The sequence below is a fragment of the Mercenaria mercenaria genome, unplaced genomic scaffold (genome assembly GCF_021730395.1).
Source record: "Mercenaria mercenaria strain notata unplaced genomic scaffold, MADL_Memer_1 contig_2019, whole genome shotgun sequence".
In the NCBI taxonomy this organism is placed as follows: domain Eukaryota; kingdom Metazoa; phylum Mollusca; class Bivalvia; order Venerida; family Veneridae; genus Mercenaria; species Mercenaria mercenaria.
Genome location: NW_026460048.1, coordinates 1 through 21200, shown reverse-complemented (window position 1 = coordinate 21200; position 21200 = coordinate 1). Strand labels below are relative to the sequence as shown.

Sequence of the window (21200 nt, the reverse complement as noted above, 5' to 3'; positions counted from 1 at the left end):
ATTCTGGGTTGAGTTGTTCTCAAGTTACTGACAGGAAATTGTTTTCCATATCAGGCCCCTGTGACCTTGACCTTTAATAGAGTGACCCCAAAATTAATTGGGGTCATTTACTCTGTATGTCCAATTATCCTATAAAGTTTTAACATTCTGGGTCAAGAGGTTCTCAAGTTATTGATCAGAAACGGTTTTCCATGTTCAGGTCCCTGTGACCTTGACCTTTAACAGAGTGACCCAAAATCAATAGGGGTCATCTACTCTGCATGACCAATCATCCTATTAAGTTTCAACATTCTGGGACAAGTTGTTCTCAAGTTACTGACCAGAAATGTTTTTCAATGTTCAGGCCCCTGTGACCTTGACCTTTAACAGAATAACCCCAAAATCGATAGGGGTCATCTACTTTGCATGTACAATCATCCTATGAAGTTTCAACATTCTGGATCAAGTGGTACTCAAGTTATTGATTGGAAATGGTTTTCAATGTTCAGGCCCCTGTGACCTTGACCTTTAACAGAGTGACCCCAAAAACAATAGGGGTCATCTACTCTACATGACCAATTATCCTATGAAGTTTCAACATTCTGGGTCAAGTGGATCTCTAGTTATTGATCGGAAATGGTTTTCAATGTTCAGGCCCCTGTGACCTTGACCTTTGACGGAGTGACCCCAAATCAATAGGGGTCATCTACTCTTCATGACCAATCATCCTATTAAGTTTCAACATTCTGGGTTAAGTAGTTCTCTAGTTATTGATCGGAAATCATTTTCAATATTCAGGCCCCTGTGACCTTGACCTTTGACGGAGTGACCCCAAAATTAATAGAGGTCATCTACTCTTCATGACCAATCATCCTATTAAGTTTCAACATTCTGGGTCAAGTGGTTCTCTAGTTATTGATCGGAAATGGTTTTCAATGTTCAGGCCCCTGTGACCTTGACCTTTGACGGAGTGACCCCAAAATCAATAGGAGTCATCTACCCTTCATGATCAATCATCCTATTAAGTTTCAACATTCTGGGTCAAGTGGTTCTCTAGTTATTGATCGGAAATGGTTTTCAATATTCAGGCCCCTGTGACCTTGACCTTTGACAGAGTGACCCAAAAAACAATAGAGGTCGTCTACTCTAGCAGCCCTACAACCCTATGAAGTTTGAAGGTTCTAGGTCAAATGGTTCTCCAGTTATTGCTCGGAAATGAAGTGTGACGATCGGACGGACAGACGGACGGACATTCTAACGAAACGGTATTTATGTGACACCCCCATTGTTCTCTCTATTGTTCTAACAGTCACATAAAAAGAAAAAGGTCACATAAACCGAACGGAATTAATGACATCAAAGAGGAAGTACCGTTATGCAGTCACTTAACCATCATTTCGCGGGCACGGACGGACGGACGGACGGACGTTCTAACGAAACGGTCTTTATGTGACTCCCCCATTGTTCTCTCTATTGTTCTAACAGTCACATAAAAAGAAAAATAGTCACATAAACAGAACGGAATGAATGACATCAAAGAGAAAGTACCGTTATGCAGTCACTTAACCATCATTTCGCGGGCACGGAAGGACGGACGGACGGACGGACAGGGCAAAAACAATATGTCTCCCCCAGAGGGGGGTGGGGAGACATAAATATAACCTTCTAAGCCAATGCAAGCTACAGTTAGACGGAGAAGGCGGTATATGCACGAAGATGCGCAATAGAAACCTGAAGTTGTGTCAGATCTATAAACGACCGAAGTTGAGGATACACATTATCTGAACTTTTTTAATATGTAGTTGAATTTCTAATTCAAATACTTCCAAAGATCTTTTCGAGTTTAGACTATTGGTCTAGAATAATCTCTTGTGCCTGAGATGACAATCTACATTATCTCTTACTCACTGCATCAGAATATGATTTTAAGACTATGTCCTGCAATGCTACCAATTAAGTACCTTTCTGAAAATCGGTCAGATGGTTGTGCGTATTAGATGCACATTATGGAAGCAACTTTCGTGTCCTGTCTTATTAAACATTGACAATAACCGAAATTAAATTTAAAGGAAATAATTAGTGAAACTAAATCCTTATATCATATTCAATATGTAAACAGTCAGTGTTGTTATTTTTATTAATTTAACCTCATTTTAGAGACAACTCTCAAGAGAGAAAGCTAAACCTCCCATTCCAGGTTTGGATAGGCGTGCAGGATACAAGGTAAATACTTATAGATGATTATTTTGTTGTTAGTAAAAACATTTTTGTAAAATGTGTATCTTAATAGTACATATACTTTATCACTTATACAGTGTTTGTATTTATTTTGCAATATCATTACGAAGACGGTTATACAGTTACACTTGCCTCAATAGACCACCTAAGGGAAGGGAAAAATGGTATCTTACCAACAATGGTCTCTTAACTTAACGTAATTTGTTTTTAACGACACAATTAATCTATTAATAGTGTCTTAATAAATGTGGTCTTTTGTGGAATATATATATATATATATATATATTATACGAACTAAATCACCACCACAATATACCAGACCAATTACGGCAAAGCGCCTAGCAGTACATGTATATATATATTAGAGAATTTATACGAACAAAACCACCACCAAAATATACCAAACCAATTACGGAAAAGGGCCTAGCAATACATTAACAAACATGCACCTGTCACAGCAAGTCCACTTACCCATATCCAATAAGATTAGTTTCGATGCTGCTTTATATGCAGGCTCGAATTGTTCTACGCATTCATACTGGTTCAATATTTGCACTCGAATATCTGTTTTCATATTTCATGAATCAATAGTGACATTTTACTCTTTTTAACTGATTGGGGCCAGAGAACTATTTTTTCTGTCTCTGAAAATCAACTGGATCTCGAGGATACATTTAATATAATTATATAGATAGTTTGCATTAAAGCAGCATGCCTCCAGGTTTGGCTAAAAACAATCTTTCTTTCAAATAGAAGTTTTGGTTATATTATGAACATTAGACTATGAATTTTTGTTTCTAAAATATTTTAAAAGTTCCAAATCAAGAATTAAAGATGACCGCGTCGGGAATCGAACCCCGGACCGCCGCGGCAATAAAGACATTTTCCCATCGTCGTAACCAATAGCGCTATAGCTGAAGTAATGAATAATGACTTCAAAATATTGATATTTATAATGGAGACAGTTTACCTGGAGTAAAAGCATGACAAACGTTTTTCGATTTTCATCGTAAAAAGTAGTAAAAACAGTAAATTCTCATGTGTTTCCGTAATATAAAGTTTGTCAGTAATTAAGTTTTAAAGCCTTCTTAAAAAATATAGCATTTATTTCAAGATGACTAAACAAAATATAAAAAATTGTCGTCGAACGATCTGGAGGCATGCCGCTTTACGAGATATAATTAAATTCAGAACAGTTGACTTTCCCCCGCTAGGATACAAGTTCACATTATAAATTATTATTTAGTAGAGAGAATCACCACCACAATATACCAGACCAATTACTACAAAGTGCCTAGCAGTACAAATATACAGGCACATGCCATGGCAAGTCCACTAACCCAAAAAGATTAGTATCGAGGCTGATTTATATGCAGGCCCGAATTGTACTACACATTGTTACTGGTTCAATATTTGCATATATATTCAAATCTCTGTTTTCATGTCTCACATAACAGTAGTGACATTGTAGTCTTTTTAACTGGTTGGGACAAGAGCAGCTATATTTTATCTCTCTGAAAGTTAAGCAAATAAATATAAATTCATATAAATTGCATTAAAAAAGCACTCGTGTTAAGCATCATCTTCTTTAATCAGAAAATATTTACGTGTGAGGCCCCATTTTATCATTTTCATGAATATCTTTCATATTTGAAGACATTAACTTTAAACTATTGATAAACTATATGTGTTTTTGCATTAAGTAAACACGCATCCGCAAAGGCTTGAACAAATCCTTGTTTAAATCTTATTTTTGATAAACTATACGTAACTTTTTATGCTGCTTAGCCTGCGCTATGTCGGATAAAATTTGGATAAGAATAAATATCAGTAACCTCGCATTTTCCCTGAAATTTGGTTCTGTTGCCACCATTTGATCTGTGTTACGCATCATTTCAGGACACATTTTCCCAGTGTAAAGGGACCCTATTAAATTTGTATATAAAATTTGGACCCATCAATCAGTTATAATTACAGATACCCACTTATCGGTTCCTGACACATAAGGCTATTTTCATACCCCCTCCACCATCCCCAACCCCGATCATTGCGGAAGTTGTAAAAATGGTTTAGTGCCAAAGACCAACTTTTCCAATTCGTGGCCCGACAATCGACTTCGGACTCAATTGTTTACTTTCAAAATTAAATTAGACCCTATAATTAACCAAGTTTAAAACAGCATTTGGGTCCGAAGGCGATTGTCGGGCCACGAAGTGGAAAAGTGGATCTTTTGACACCCAACTTTGTTTTACCACTTCCACAATGGTCTAGTAGGGTTACCCCTGTGAAACTAGCCTAATGTGATAGGAACCAATAAATATGTAATAAGGTTATTCCATCCTCGGTTTTTTATGTCGTGTTATTGGTACTGTTTAGTTTCTGAACATGAGTATTTCAGCCTGGATGGTTCCAATACTCCCGCTTTTATATCTTTGGGTATTGTATAATCACCCCTTGGATATGGCGCCTGCTTTTTAATTTTGTCTTTTGGCAGTTCCTGTGATATGCAGGCTCCATAACATCAGATCCCCTTTCTAAATTTTAGTTTGTTTAGTTCTGCTCATTGTTTTCTCGTTTAGGGCAAACCCTTTATTTTAACTGGGGACCATACGCCGCTTTTCATGGAATTACACACTAGTGTACCATTGAAGGTTCCATGTGCACCGTCGTATGAACACGTCTGCGGATGTCTCTAAATTGTTTTTTTGTACTTTTTAACATGTGTAAATGTTGAGTTCTGCTCAACCCAGGGCTAGAGGGCGTGGACGGTAGCATGCATTTCCACTACCGTCCATGAACAGGCTTAATCAAACCGAGTCTGCAACATTTTCGTTTTTGTTGTGTTGCGCGACCTGTGGAGTTTCCACTTTTTCTTTGGATATTTGTTCAATCACTTGGTAAAATATCTACCTCGGTTTGGATTTCTTCAATAAAATATATAATTCAACCTGTGTTTATAATTATGTGCTGTTACATTCGTTAGTGTTAGTAAATTTCGTCCGACGTGTGTTGTCGTTAACAATTTTACTATTAACACTCTTAAGGTGACAAATTTACCCAGTTTTAATGAGGCTTGGTCAAACTCAAAGCTTTATCAGGCACATGTATATTAAATACCTGAAAGCATTCATTCATCTTTCCTTATCCTATGCTATATTACTTTTGAAATTAGTTAAATCATTTTTTCAATATCGTCTGAAAAAGAACACTCTTTAGCGAGTAATAAACGGACGTGTCACTTACAGACTTCAACGATTATTATGGCTGGAGACCGACTTGTCAATGTGTACAAAGAAATACATGATCAAAAACATCCTCCTATTGGTACAAGGGTAGAGCGGGGTGATGACTGGACATGGGGAAACCAGGATAATGGTAGGACTGGTACAATTATTGGCCATGCGACAGATCCTGAAGGTAGGAAATATATGATTATTCTACCGGAGCTTGATATCCATGACGGGGATAAATAGCGCAAAAGATATAAATGCTAAATATGTGTACGTTTTGTAAAGAAACTAAATGGCCATCTGAGTCCATATATTGAATATATTATTTTTTGCACGGCCACAGGCAATTCTGTCCGCCTTGGTTAAATTGAGAAGGGGATATATTGCGCAGGGTAAATATTGTGCTGCAGGAAGAGATTGGAACTACAAACTTACACACTTTTACGGCATCAACACCAAACTTTTTATTTCAAAACTTACAAAAATCAATGCGACTTGCATTTTTACACATAATTATATGTTTGGTATTAGCTGCGTCCTATTCACCAACAGACAAGTTCTGAAACAATTTTATCAAATATAATTCTTGGAACCGCTCTGAAATAAGGAAGTCATAAAATGAAAAAAAAGAGAAAATATTCTTGTCAGAAACAACCTGCCAGATTTCAAAATAAGTTAACAGAAAAGTTCCTTGGGTGACCTTCTACCAAGATTGTTAGAAGTATTCCTATTCGTCGTAAATAAATGGCCGCTAAGTTGGTTGGTCAATTTTTCCAATATGTATACAGTGGGAACTGTTATAATCTTCTTGTCAGAAACTGCTTGCCCGATTTAATGATAATTGTTTGACCATCTACCAAGTTTTTTCAACACTATTTAGGTTACATAACGTGACATGTTGAATGTCCACTTATAAATAATATGTGCGGCAAAAAGTAAATAGTTATACACTCCTTGTTCAGAAGACGACGGTCAATGTTGGGTGCATGTAGAATGGGATGATGATAGCAGTCCAGAAAAGGGCAAACAAAATGTTTATCGATACAAAATGGATGCAGACATGGAAGAGGATGTGAGGGAATCGGCGGAACGAGACAGAAAACCTCCACCGGGAAAGGTTCTTGCTGTTGGCTGTAGAGTTAAACCTGGTACGGTTGTAATCCCTTATTCTTAAACGTATAGAAGAAATTCAGCCAAATTGGTTACACTTGCATCTCTTTATGGTATGGAAATGATGATGACAATACTAATAAAATCTATAAAAATGTTTCTTGAAAACATATAAAGAACCAAGCAAAATAAGAGCAGACTCAGTTTGATGCCACGCTCCCTTTAACATGAAACTCACGTTCTGTACCTACACGCTTGTAAGCGAAAGTGAATGAACCTGAATAATAATCCAACTTCTTACGTTTGAAGACAAATTAACAGATACGTATGACTAGCATATATTCACTGTACGTTTACATGTAAGCTTATTTAAAACAAAGGCAAAATGATGTTTATTGTGTTTATAATATAAACGTCGATATACCATCATCGATTTGAGATTTCAGTTATAGATACATGAAAGTTAAAACTTTCATAAGCAAAACCGTAGACAAACGTACCAAACAGTCGAGGGTTAATAATTGATAATCAAGTTGAGCGAAAACAATATGTATGGAAATGAACTTTTGTCACATCAACCTGTGAACTCGGAGTTTATTCTATAATCGAAAGCCTACAATAAGGTCATGGATTAAGCATTAAAATATCAGATACACTGTTTAATTGAACGCTGCTCTTTTTATCTTTACAATTGTAATCATACTTTCAAATCACAAAAACAAGGACAGGATACAATAATGACGTTCCCAGAACGCGGCCCCCACAGCAGCTGTGGGAATTTGTTTTGGAAGGCCGCGTTCTGGGAACGTCATTATTGCTAGAGGACAAAACAAACATTTAATGAATACACAGGGCATCGCCTTAGAACGATCAGTGGCAGTAGTTTATCTGGTATTGCGCGTAAACTCTCTTTTTTTATCCCAACCAAGGTTACCGAACAGTAATAAAATTATCACAGCAAGGTGAATACCTTACAAGGCGAAATTGTATTATATTATTATTAGAATGTAATTAAACTTTATTTCTCGTTTACGTAAACATTTTTAACTGTATCGTACATACTTTAGGAGACCAGTTCAAAGGAGATAGTGCCAATAAAGAAGGAACTGTCATAAGATTCATTAAACATCGTGCAGAGGTAAATATATTAGTATTCGTTTAAATCACAAATACGAAACTTTTACGCAACTACAGACAATGTAGAGATGGTACCTACCCAAATAAATCAAAGGGGGACAACTCTGAATTGATCAATAAACTGAAGCCAACATTAAACATTGATCAAAAGTGAAAGAAAAATCAGATAGGTCCTTTTTCAAACAACTTATCAGGCAGACAAAATATGACCTACATGTGTTTAAATCCCTTTGTATTCAATATACAATATGCACGCTTTTCTCATGACTTACATTGACAGTTATTTTGTAAGTTGTAGTGAGGCCCTGATAGAAAGTTTAGTAATGCATCAAGATTATATAGAATAATGCATACATTCCTTTGAAGAAAATTAACGACATTAAGAAACGTTATTAAGTTTTTGATCTTTTAGCCAAAGTTGTTTTTTTATTGTTCTCAATGGTGAGACATTGGTTTACACAACATTTATATATCAAAATGTAAAATGTATATATCCAACAATGAGAAATAACCAAAAAAGTTAAATCGGTAACACAAAAATTCATTGTCGTCAAATATAATTACAATGTTTTAAGGTAGTGGTTGTAATTACTATATGTTAAGGTGACTGACAGGTAATGACTCTATGTAATGTATTTTAAGCAATTCTCAATTTAAACATTCTCTGGAGGGAACTAGCACGATCATTAAATTTTGCTTTCCTTGAAAAACGAATAAATGCTGAAAAAGCATATGGAGATTACTCTATTTGATAATTTTCGTTACAGGTCAACTACCCTAAACAAACTAAAAGGTGTTTTATTTATTGTTGAAAACAAATTAATCGGATAATTTCAGATATCAACACTAATTTAAAACTTATACTGTTTACACAATTTGAAAAAAAGGTTTTTGTTGGGGCCTCTCATTTACAAATATATCAACAATTATCACCTGAATTGAGAGCATTCATGAGTGGAAAATATTGAGAGTAAAATGTTGTAGGGGTTTGTTTACAATATAAAATCTTTAATAACTTCTTTAAGGTACATTTTTGGTATGGTTTTGGTAAGCTTATAATAAAGAGCATGTCATTCTCTTTCACTCAGAATTTTTCAAGCGTTTTAGACTCTTGGCCAGTCTTGGAATTTGACTTTATTAAAAGACAAAAGGAAGTTCAGTATAGGCTCTTTCAAAATGTTGAACGTAGAGTAAACTTACCTTATACTCTATTGAATTTATTTAGCTGTGGGAGCTTTTGATATAGACTATAATTGGGGAAGTCCTAAAATCTTTGAAAAACGGTCAATACAAGAGTTGTCCATTTTGCTTCAGATATTGTGAGAAAGTCATTTTTTAGATATCAAATATTTCTATTTTTGACATGGAGAAGAGGAAAACCATAAATATATTTAGAAAATTGGTGCACTTGGCTATCATTTCACTCTTAAAAAAAAACCTATAAAGATGAATTTGAATTTTTTAGGTACCATCTCTAGACAATGTATACAAGAAGAAACCAACAGTAATTATTCATAATAAATTGTAAATATTTTAATAATTGCTATACAAATGATCGCGCACAACGAAAATTTTTACTCAAGTTGACATTTGTCCACTACGTCAATAATGCATTTTGCAGTGCAATTGATAGACTTGCTTCTGTTTATCAGAATAAGCTACTGTATAGCTGCTGTGCAGTACATAGATTGCATGTGATATCTTTCACCTTTATAACAAACCATTTCTCACCTTTGTTACAAGTTTAAAAGCCTGATTAAATTAGGGTTAAACAAACAAAGCGATAAGATGCAGCAATGTTGGTAACAATTATGTCTCATTATTGCTCAATTTTTATATAAAATAAAAGAAAACACATTCAGGTACCTCTTTTAAAAAAAATAATTTATGAATAAATGAATCATGTGTATTTTGAACAATGGTATCTGAATATATTGCTGAATTTTATTATAAATGTCCGTATTCTTTTTATTATTATTATTAAAAATGTAACTGCACGTTTCTTTATTTCTAATAAAATTCAGCAGTATTCAATTTTCCTCGTTTTATTTGTTTACTAAGATAAAAAGATAATAATAATTGAATAGAAAATACTTGTCATTTCTGTTATTGAGTTTTAAATAATTATTTTATGTTTCATTAAATAAAGTGAAAGTTTCATGGCCAACATTCCATTACACTGACCAGTAGTTTCGGCAAAAGTAGTCTCCATTGAATATACACGGATCGCGGACCCGATAACGTTTATCGATAAACAGTTTTACCATAGATTTGTATAGGAAAATATATTTCAAACATTAAAAACGTATTTTTATCGTTATTTAACGAAATTTTATAACCTCGTGAAGTAATCTTCATTTTTTGCCCTTTATTTCAGTGTATTTTTTATCGATGTGGTACAAAAACTTATTGCTTCCATTTTTGTTTGAAGTTGATGACTATGGTTTCTATGTATTTCTATACAAAAATGAGGAAAATACCGTATATGTCAGGTTTTAAAAGGCTTTAAAATTATTTTTTTGTCAAAATGACATTATTTTATAACCTCGTGAAGTATTCTCCATTGTCTGAACATTGTCTAGGTATGTTTTATTTTAAAATTGAAGAATGACAAATTGCTTCCATTTTAATTTGAAAATGAAGTAATCGCAATCTTGAGTACGTTTTCACATACTAGTACATTTACTTGTCGGTACGGCGGTACAAGGCAAGGTATATCAATGTGTTGCATATCCGTTCGAGCGATTTATTTATTTATTTATTTATTTATTTATTCGTCTCTAGTGCCAATTATACATTCTGTTTGATATTATGATGAAAGGTAAAACTTTTTTGAATCGACGAACTATAAGTCTTAAAAAGTCCGCATTAAATTAAAAAAGCAATTAAAATTAATTCTATGTAATTGCTGTACACAAACTGTGTGCCGGTATGATTTTTGATGATGTTACAATATAACATACTTCGTTTATTTGAAACATTTCGCGAAAATTTTGTGTTGGATTCACATATATACGTGTGCCTAAAATGTTACATACAACCATAGCTTCTTTACGTTCTCTGATCACTGCATGAATGTAAAAGTATGAATTACAAATTAATGAATGATGGTGATTTTAATTGTGATGATAATGTGATTAATTTGCTCGTGCGTGCATTTCAGTGTTATAATTAACGTAGAAGATGAAAAAGGGCGCATTTTATGCAACTTATTATTGAACAATAAAAAAAGAAAAACCACACACACATGTATATATTTATTAAATACAATAATCACTTTCACCGGTATATGATCTTTTTCATTGTCATGATATATTACAAAGACAATTTTTAGTTTACACTATATCTGTGTTTTATTGTTGTAATTATATTATTATTATTCTACATTCATTAAAGGAAAATTAATTCCTACTCCGCAAATCTTCATGGTCTAATAGGGACCCCTGTTGTGCAAAAGTGCCCATCAATTAGCGACTATTACATAATCACTGATAAGCAGCAGATAAGACAGAGGTTGTATATTGGATTAGCGTGGGAGACACTTCTCTACCCATATGTTTGACAAGTGTTTTATGATCTTACTGCGAATATTGTGAAACATTGAAGTTTTATAAATGTGAAAAAGAAAATAATACAATAGTTTTAATCATGAGCAAACCGATATTTTAGATTAATTATAAAATGTAAGATAATATATGTTTAAGACTATTATAAAATTAATTTTTTTACAGTCTCTTGCAACTCTTGATTTTTATTACAGATGTTTTTTGGGGTAATTAGCATAGCCCGGGGTGTCTATCTCGTCTCCATCCTGTGTATTCGCAAAGGCCCATAAAACATCACGCGTAAAACACTTAAAGTCAATATGCAGCAAAGTGAAAATTGAAATTTGCAGGGCGATAAATAATAATTAAAAAAAAAAACACAACAAAACCTTGAGAACATTTTATAACATTTCGTTTCACAGAAAAGGGGCTTTAAAAAGGGGATTTATAAAAAGAGTTGTTTTGTGTGATGTTTTATGTATATCCTTTACGATTAAAAGGTGGCATTTTTGACTTTCATATTTTCGGTCCATTCATTAAACGAAACTTATAACTTAACCCAGCATTATGAGTATATTACATGACCGAAAATACACCTTACATACGCATAACGATTCGGTCATTCTGAACAAAGAACTAAAAATACATTATTTTTATAGGTTTTTGTTCTGAACAAGTATTTTCACTGTAAAATCCATGCAGTTTCATTAGAAACTCATTGTGCATTACGGCAGAATATTTTGTACATTTTGCTTGCTGTTAAACATATAATTATTAAATTCATGGTACAAGGTCGTTATCTAGCAAAGTCCACATTTTTTCGATTAAAATACAATTAATTACAGTGCCTTAAAGATGTGTTATATTCTGCTTTAATTTGCTTACTCCAATAACTCTATCTTACCAAGACTGAAGATGCGCTTTTCAAAAAGCCATATATACCGTTACCCGCTTCCTCCTTTTTATCTCTTATCTTACTAATTTCTTGTCGGTTGACGCGAAAATAGAAAAACCTTTAAACGACTTCTTCTTATGAACGGCTTGAAGGATCTTCATCAAACTTGGTCTGTAGCATCATTATAAGGTCCTCTTCCAAATGTGTTCAAATGGTAGCGCTTGGCTCCTTTTAGGGGCCGCTAAAGCTGAAGAAAGAAAATCCTTTAAACGACTTCTTCTCATGAATCGCTTGATAGATCTTCATCAAACTTGGTCTGTAGTATCATTATAAGGTCTTGTTCCAAGTTTGTTCAAATGTTGGCCCTTTTCAGGGGCTGCTAGAGCCAAAATTGGAAATACCTTTAAACTAGTTTTTCTTATTAACGGCTTGAAGGATTTCCATGAAAGTTAGTCTGTAGCATCATTATAAGGCTTTTTCCCAATTTTGTTCAAACGGGGCCCCTTTTAGGGGCCGCTCGAGCCAAAATTAGACATACCTTTAAACGACTTCTTCTCATGAAGCGCTTTAATTATTTTACTTTTCAACAAATATCATTAGAAGGTCCTCTCCCGAATTGTCTTAAATGGGGACACGGCCTCTTTTAGGGGCCGCTAGAGCTAAAATTATAAATACGTTTGAACGACCTCTTCTCATAAATCGGTGGAAGGATCTTCTTCAACATTGGTCTGTAGCATTATTGTAAGGTCCTCTCCCCATTTTGTTCATACGGGGGCACTTGGTCCCTTTTAAGGGCCGCTGGCACTAAAAATAGAAATACCTTTAAAAGAATTAGGAACAATTGGTCCTTTTAAGGGGCCACTAGAACTAAACATTAAAAAAAATGCCTTTAAATGACTTCTTATGAACCGCTGATGGATTGTCATTAAATTTGGTCTGTATCATCATTATCCTCTCCAAAATTTATACAAATGTGTCGGTATTTTTAAGGGTTCACCAGAACTCAAAATAGAAATGCCTTCATAAGACTTCTTTTCATGAACGGCTTCATAGGTCTTCATCAAATTTGATTTGTAGCATTATTATAAGGCCATTCACCAAACTTATTCAGTTGGGGGAAATTAGGCCCCTTTTAGCAGCTGCTAGAACTAAAACTAGAAATACTTAAAAACAACTTCTAATGAATAGCTAAAATGGATTTTCATTAAACTTGGTACGTAGGGTCAGTATAAGGTCATTTCTCAAATTTGTTCAAATGGGGACAGTTGGCCCCTTTTAGAGGTTGCTGGGCCTAAAAGCAAAAATATCTTTTAACGACTACTTATCATGAATCACTCAATGGATCTTCATCAAACCTCGTCTGGTCTGTAGCATTAATATGAGAAGTTTTGGGTATTGGCCCATTAAAGAGTCAGACGGTTAAGGTCCTCTTCAGGTGAGCGACTTATGTCCATTTGGACCTCTTGTTGATTTACTGACGCAGATTTTTTGTGACCTTTCGGTGTTTTGCAGATAGTTTATTGTACCATTGAACTAAATGTTAAATTTATAAACAGGTTTAATAGTTTGTCTTAGAGTGGATAAGTAATGGTCTAAAGATTTGAATCTATGCATTCAAAGTAAAGAGCATTTTATGAGTTTAATATGTTTAAAATATATTGAGACCTACATTGTGTCGCGATCTCTGATTTCTTAACCGACAGTGTTCCTAGTTCAAAAGCTATATGAAAATAAATTTATATGGTTGGTTAACGTGTCATTGAACTGTAAAGAGTCCAGCCAAGAGCAAAAAGTGCTCAACCAAAATATGGGCTCGAAGAAACAGCCCATTTGAAAGCGGCCGTGAAATTTGAGCAGTTCAGTGACAATATCTGTACTTAATTCAATTAGAATCAACAACGGTATTGAACAACGATATACACATTCATTACAGCATTGAACAAGTCTCGTAACACACATTAGTGGTAAATAATATGCGTTTAATGAATTTGTTACATTGTACGAAATAGCCTGACTTGAATCAATGATCCGTTTGTGATAACATATTTTTCATTGTATTAAAACGAATATTATATTCATGTGCGCATGACATAAACATTGGAAGACCGTATGTCGAAATTCTGTTTTGCGGGTTCACAAAAGTCTTGTTACAAGCACTTTTCTCTTCTGATGATAGACAATATTTATTTTACCAGCATTGTTATTTGATATTTATTTATGATGATATACAAAAACTGTTTTAAATAAAGGTAAAATGGGATGATGGTACTCGAGGAAGATATGGGTTTGGAAGTCGTGCAACTGAGATTGTACCAATTATGGATCCAGGTATTTTATTCTTTAATCGTTATTAAACTTAATTATTATCAAATTAGTGCCTGCTAAACAGCAATGTTGACATATTCCTATTTCTTTTTATCCTACTGCCGAAAGCGACGGGAATATGGTATCATACGTCCGTCTGCCTGTGCATTTGTGCGTACGTGCGTTCGTAACACTTTTTCTCCGGAGCATAATGTCAGAGGCTTTTAAGGGATGTGTAGTGTACTATCTTGCTTGATTTTTGAATTATCTCCTTTTCTGTTTTTTACGCCTAACCCTGTTGTCCGTAGCATAACAGAAATATTGTTAAAACTTCACACAATGACAAAGACCATTGAAGGAAAATGAATTTTACAAGAACCATAACTCTATATCTTGCTAACTTTTTACTTATCTCTCTTTTTGATTTTGCCAAAACACTTTAAGTGGAGCATAGCTCCAAAACTGCTGAAGGGTGTTTGTTTAGATTTCACAGAAATGCCATTGAGGAAATGCAGGGTATAAGAACCATAACTCTATATAGTTTAGGTTTAAAATTATCTCTCCTTTTTTATTTACTCATTACACGTTTGTCTGGAGAATAACTTGTACTATTAACAGGATATTATTAAAACTTTTTACACGACAGAGAGTATTATGACGACGTGTAGTAAAAACGAACTATAACGCTACATCGCTTACATTTTTACTTATCTTCCTTTATTTGATTGACTCATAAACTTTTGTTCGGAGCATAACTCCAGAAGTATTTTTAAACGAACGTAATGTTTCCCAAAAGTTGCAAATTTTGTCCGCCGGCCGTCCTTAGGCTGTGCCCGACTGTTGTTTTTTCCTGCCTATGTGTGTGTGTGTATGTGTATCTGTGAGTGTGCCCCACAGTGTTGTTTTTTCTTACTTTTCTGTTTGTTTATCTGTGTATGTTAGTTGTGTGTGTGTGTGTTTGTCTTTTGTACGTGCGTGTCTGCGACGTTTTAGGAATACTGCGTTTAAGGAACGTGGCTTTCCGTGTTGAATATTCTTCCTTGCTCCACCTTCCCTCCAACATCCGACCCTTTTATCTACGCCTTACCACCCCACTCTCATTTTTCTGTATTTTGCATATATTTATAATGTACTTGTTGCTTTTTTGAAGCAACCCGTCTACAATATTCTTTCGTTACAGCTTCTTTTTGTTGTGGGCCTACTTTGCAATGCATGGCTCTACGGTTGCGTTTGGGGTGCTGTGCTTCCGGGAAATCTACCCTTACCTTTTATCTTTTTTTCGCATTAAAGAATGTTCGTGTTAATATTGTGTGTTCGTTCCTAGTGTATTATTACAAGCAAGTGAGCTTTGTGTATCTTGTATACGGTTATCCGAGATGTTCCGTACATTTTTACATTTTTCTGGGATTGCTGCAGACATATCTTCGTTCATCTACTTTTAAAAAGACGTAATAAATTAATACATTATACTTATTTATATATGTATATGCCTTTCTTATCAATAAACAGCTAAACAGTCATTGTTGAAAATGGAATTACATAAAATAAAGGAGAAATGAATTGTTCTTTATATACCGCGAACTAAATCTTCTGCTAGTGAAAAGTGCAAAATAACGTCTTCGGATGTATTTTACATTGGTGAGCGAACTTATACAAGATTTTGTAAAAATTGTGTGACAAAGAGGGATTTGCAGTCTGTACATTTTGAATTGATAAAATGCTCCCAATCTAACAGCCATTGGACATTCATATCGTTCGTACATCTTTCACTCAGAGATTCGTATATTAAATCACAATTAATGTTCCAAAAATTGTAAGACAGTGTAAATTACGTACCTCGTAATACATTTTTGATAATATCTCTTCTGGAGGATAAAAAATGCTATAGAAAAATGTTGGTTAAACAGAAATGAATGATTGCATATGTGTTTTCTGACAGCTGAAAATGTTCTAGATAATTTTTCTTACTTCCTTTGTAAGAGGGATAGAGCTTACTTTCAGAAACATATATAAAAATCCTATAATTATACCAAAATAAAATGAAATGCAATAATATTGTTTCGACAGGACTTTTTACCGTAGTATACCAATTTGTCTAGTTTCCAAATCATTTATTGACATTTTATGTGCCTTAACTGTAAAGAATGGAAACATCTCATTTATTACTTAATCTTCTCTCTAGCTTGTTAAATCTACAAAACTTTCCCTTATTGAATCATTAGTCTTCAAATAAAATACACAAGAATAGCATATTTGACACTTTTTTAAAATTACTTCTGAAATATCTTTTCCAGAAAGAACAGCCTTTGTAGCTCCAACAAATCCCGAAGTGAATCCAAATGTACTGAAAGGAGGATATGATGTCTGGGGTAATTATTCAGGTACATATATAACTAAATACTAAAAGATATGTCTTTATAATATTACAACATGATTTGTCTTAACGAGTAAACAAACATGATTTTAATTCACCTTCTAGTCATTCAGCAAATTATACAAGACTTAGTGAGTAGTTGTCCATGTTTTACGTCTGATTTTTTACATTATGCTGTCTCAATGTACCGAACGTCCTCACAACCTTTATGTAAAAATTATCTTCTCATTGACATTGCCTAAAATTGTACCTCTTCTAATTATATATTCGACTCATTTAATATAATTTTAAGAGTAGTTTCCCTTAAATAAGTTCGAATTCGACATCGCTGTAGAAATTAAAACAAAATATCAGCGGATTCTTTATACCGATGATCTACGTAAAGAGTCATGAAGTAAATTAAAACAATACTGATTTTTCAGATGTACCAACGGTTAAGGTGACAGAGAAGCACATAAAACGTATAGCTCAGACGATTTCTTCTGGTTGGCAGGCTGTGGGTACCGAACTAGGTTTGACAAATGTCAAGATGAGTCACATAGAGAGAGATAAACGGGAGTCAGTCGTTAATCAGATAATACAAATGCTGAGCACTTGGAAGCAAATTACCAAGAATGATACACTGGATGTACTTGTAAAAGCCATTGTAGCGTCTGGAGTGAGTTATGATAAGGACTTGTTACGGAAAATCATAAGCGAAATACGTCAAGAAAAAAGTGCTGTGCACAGTAATTGATCCGTACAAAATCAAGAGAGTCGGAATTTTTCTAATTTGTATAAATTTTGACATTCATTCTGGCAAAAAAATTTGCAGAACAAACATATTCATTGTAGTGATTTTATTTCAAAGCTATTAGATCTTGGGTCGTCAAAAATATGTGTATTGATTATAAATCTTCAATTATAAAAAAAATATCTATATAAATTTATCGCAATTATTAGACATTGTTTTAAAAGAAACCCTTATAGCGAAAATTTAATTTTTTTAGAAAGTTTTTTTTTGTCTGCTTTGAATAACCTTAAAATGTAAACAGATTATAAATGTTTCAGACTTCGATTATCTGTTCAACCAAATCAGTATGTTCCTGACTTCCGGTTTTTAGTTTTTAAACAAAGATAAAGTTACACATCATGCTACAGGTCTTAACGGCCAGTGGTAGGAAATATCTAAATTTCAAAAAGTCTTAAATATTGTTAATTTTATGGCGACTTTTTAAAATTTTCTGTCCTAAAGCAAAAATATCTTTTGAACTTAAAATACAGAGAAACGTTGCTTTTATGCTAACAATGATGTCTTACATGTTTTATAACATTCCATCAACAAGTATTTTGAAACGTTCCGTTCTAAAACTTTTAACCTTTACACCTTTTAAAACCGGGTTATGACGATAAATTCAAAACTTATGATACTTCGAAAAAACTTTTGAAAAAAAAAAATGAAATCGTAATTTACCATCAATGATGTATCAAAATCATTTTTTGACGATTATGCAAAACTCTCATAGTTTGACATGTTTTAAGTGTTCAACAATATTGTTGAAATCGAAGTCAGTGGGAAACGTTGTTACATTAAAGCTAAGCTTACAATAAGATTTTACTTCGTCCTCCTATTGTTTATTAATTGAATTAAAAATTAGTTTCGCTGTTTCTGAAATCATTATATTGACATTTCATCTTTACATTTACAACTAAATTTTATTCTCATTTCATAAGTTTGGTTGATGAAATTTAATTGAAAGGCGTAAATTTCATGTCTAAATCACACTGTCTGCTACTGGCAGCGGCCTTTGAATGTTGCTTTTTCTGTTGGGTGTTTTTTCCTTTTTTATACAATTATTGATTCGTATTTTTTCTGATACAATTTATTGCTTTCATATAACATATCTTATTTTACTTGTAACGATGCATACACTTAGAGGAAAATGATTATGTTCAAAATGTTTGGCCAGGGTATTAATCAAGTAATACCACATAATAATTATATTAGACATATCATTACCAGCAGTTTTAGAAAAAAACATTTCTCAGAGAAACCTTCTGAATGGACGTGACCAATTTTACAGTAACTCTTGTTTGGCAACTTCATTCTTTGGTCAGATATTTAAGCTAGGGGAACAGATGGTTCTACGGTTCTAAATGTTTATTGTCTTTTGAAGTTTCCGAAACAGTGTATTGTATACTTTGTAAATAGAAATAATGATATATTTGTTTTTATGAAAGGGTGAAGGGAATTTTGCTTAATCAAGTTCAACGTTTGCTTTAAAAACAAAGTTTTGCGTTGTAAATCGTCTGATTTACACTGTTCAGGGTTCAGATGCAAAGGGCATTATCCAAGCATCTGAACGAAGGACTATGGTAAATAAGAGGAAAAACCACAATACTGTTTTGTCATTCCTACATGCTCGTTAAATATTTTGACCTTCATCCAACAGTCGTAGGTCGCATCACTTGAGCTTCATTTCCGTCTTTTTGTAATGATGATAATTCAGCATCTAACCATTTTTCGTTGTTCTGAAAGCAAATCATTATTATGTTATACACAATATATGTATTTGGATCGTTTATTATAAAATTTGATTGTTATGATTACTGAATATATACAATCGACTTAATGGCATATCAAACGTTTGAGAAATTCAATATTTTGGCTTTAATATTCCATTTTGTTACATTTTTTATCTTTATTTGCACATTTGTATTTATCCTAAATCTTGATAAATATTCATATAATAATCAATTACAAATAAGGGAAATAAATAGAAAACAGAATGAAAGTATAATTATACATAATTATCAAGTCTGTATGTATTGCCAGTTTCATTGGTCTAAATAGAGTCACATTATTAGTGATAATATGAGGTTATTAACAGTGTTGAGTACAATACGGAATTTAATTTCATATCTATATAATTCGACCAATTGAAAGTTTATCTTTTTGTCACGTAATAATACAATAGATAATAGATTTGTATTGCGTAATTTAAAATGTATTTATGGATTTTATAAATGTAACAAAATTCGAAACATGCAGTCCAAAAAACGCCATATTTTTTCGTACTGGCCAATACAACTTTTTCATATTCTTTAATGTAAAGAGTAGTTCGGGATTATTTCCCTTGAATAAAACTACGAGTAAAATTATAAAAGAATGCAGTAATTTTCTTATCTCTAAACGAAACAGATATGTATGATCACTCAATTTCTTAGTGAGAACATTTCCTATCCGATAATTTCTTTTTATTTATTTATTTTTTTTTATTTTGTTTTTTTTATTTTTATTTTTTTTGTGGTTGGGGAGGTGGGGGAGCGCTTCGAGTAAAATATGACAATGTAGTTATCTATAATTAAAATACATATTATCAGAGAAGAATATTAACTTCTAGTATTTGTTGAAAAGTATCTTAAGGTATGACCTGTAATAGTGGACCTCCTTTTGAAGAGTATTCAATTTCTACAATAAACCTACTTTTACTTAAATATTTCAGGGGGCATAGGTTCAAGCCCAACTGTGACCAATTTTTTCCCCTTATTTCTCTTTTTTCTAGTAAGTTTTTACTTTTATCAAGACTTATTATTGGTTTATTGCACAAAAGTGAAACATTTTTATTTTATAGGTGATTTCTTGCTATTTAAAGTGAATAGCACACTCCCGTGTTCTATAAATAGAACATACAGTAGTTATACCATAATGCAAAGCGCGCATTGCGGACAAGGGAGCGTTTTCTATATATAACGAATCATTAATATAACTATCTCAGTAAACTTCGAAGAGAATTAAAAAAGTAACATGCCACCTGTATAAAATTGTCGCACGTGTTAACAGAATGAATGAAAGAGATGAAAAAAACTAAATAAAGAAATATATTGGAAATGTAAGGAACATACCAAATATACAGACATATAATTTTAACAAGGCGATTCAAAACGGGCCGACTAAGCAAAAAAAAAAAAGAAAAAAGAAAAAAAAAAAGAGCACTGTTTAAAAGCATGCTGCATGCACATTACCCCATACCTTGCAATAATACTATTAAAATTTTGCATCAGAAGAACGGTCTACAGTCTTAATAAAAAATTACAATATTTTCGAATGCGACACACCGAAGGGCACTTGTGGTTAAAATTTTTAATGCTAAATCATTTTGATTCATGACGTTCAAAGAATGTATCAGTACAATTAAAATCATAACTACAATAACTACATGTATTTCATTTTTAAACAACTGATCCACACAACACAAGACACAAACTTGATGATGATCCCCGATGTCAGCTGTGGTCAGTGTCCGTCAAACATTTCCTTATTAAAATACATATATACATGGTTTGGTAGAAAATAATGGGGTTGCATTAGATTAGCAACATGTTTTATTATATAACAGCTAAATATT

At 33.2% G+C, this 21200-nt stretch overlaps 1 protein-coding gene across 4 annotated transcripts in view; it reads left to right on the top strand.

The window, feature by feature from the left end:
• LOC123538593 (uncharacterized) overlaps positions 1-20072 on the top strand; it is a 43659-nt gene extending 23587 nt beyond the window's left edge. For 2 of the 4 annotated variants that reach the window (XM_045322805.2, XM_045322804.2), the window contains exons 12-18: positions 2137-2202; positions 5463-5634; positions 6410-6595; positions 7625-7695; positions 14384-14462; positions 16733-16819; positions 17235-20072. In XM_045322805.2, coding sequence (XP_045178740.1) covers positions 2137-2202; positions 5463-5634; positions 6410-6595; positions 7625-7695; positions 14384-14462; positions 16733-16819; positions 17235-17548 — 975 coding nt within the window. In that variant the 3' untranslated portion in view covers positions 17549-20072. The remainder of the gene's footprint in view (positions 1-2136; positions 2203-5462; positions 5635-6409; positions 6596-7624; positions 7696-14383; positions 14463-16732; positions 16820-17234) is intronic. The other 2 variants (XM_053533088.1, XM_053533089.1) reach the window with 2 other exon arrangements.
• Positions 20073-21200: the final 1128 nt, after the last annotated feature.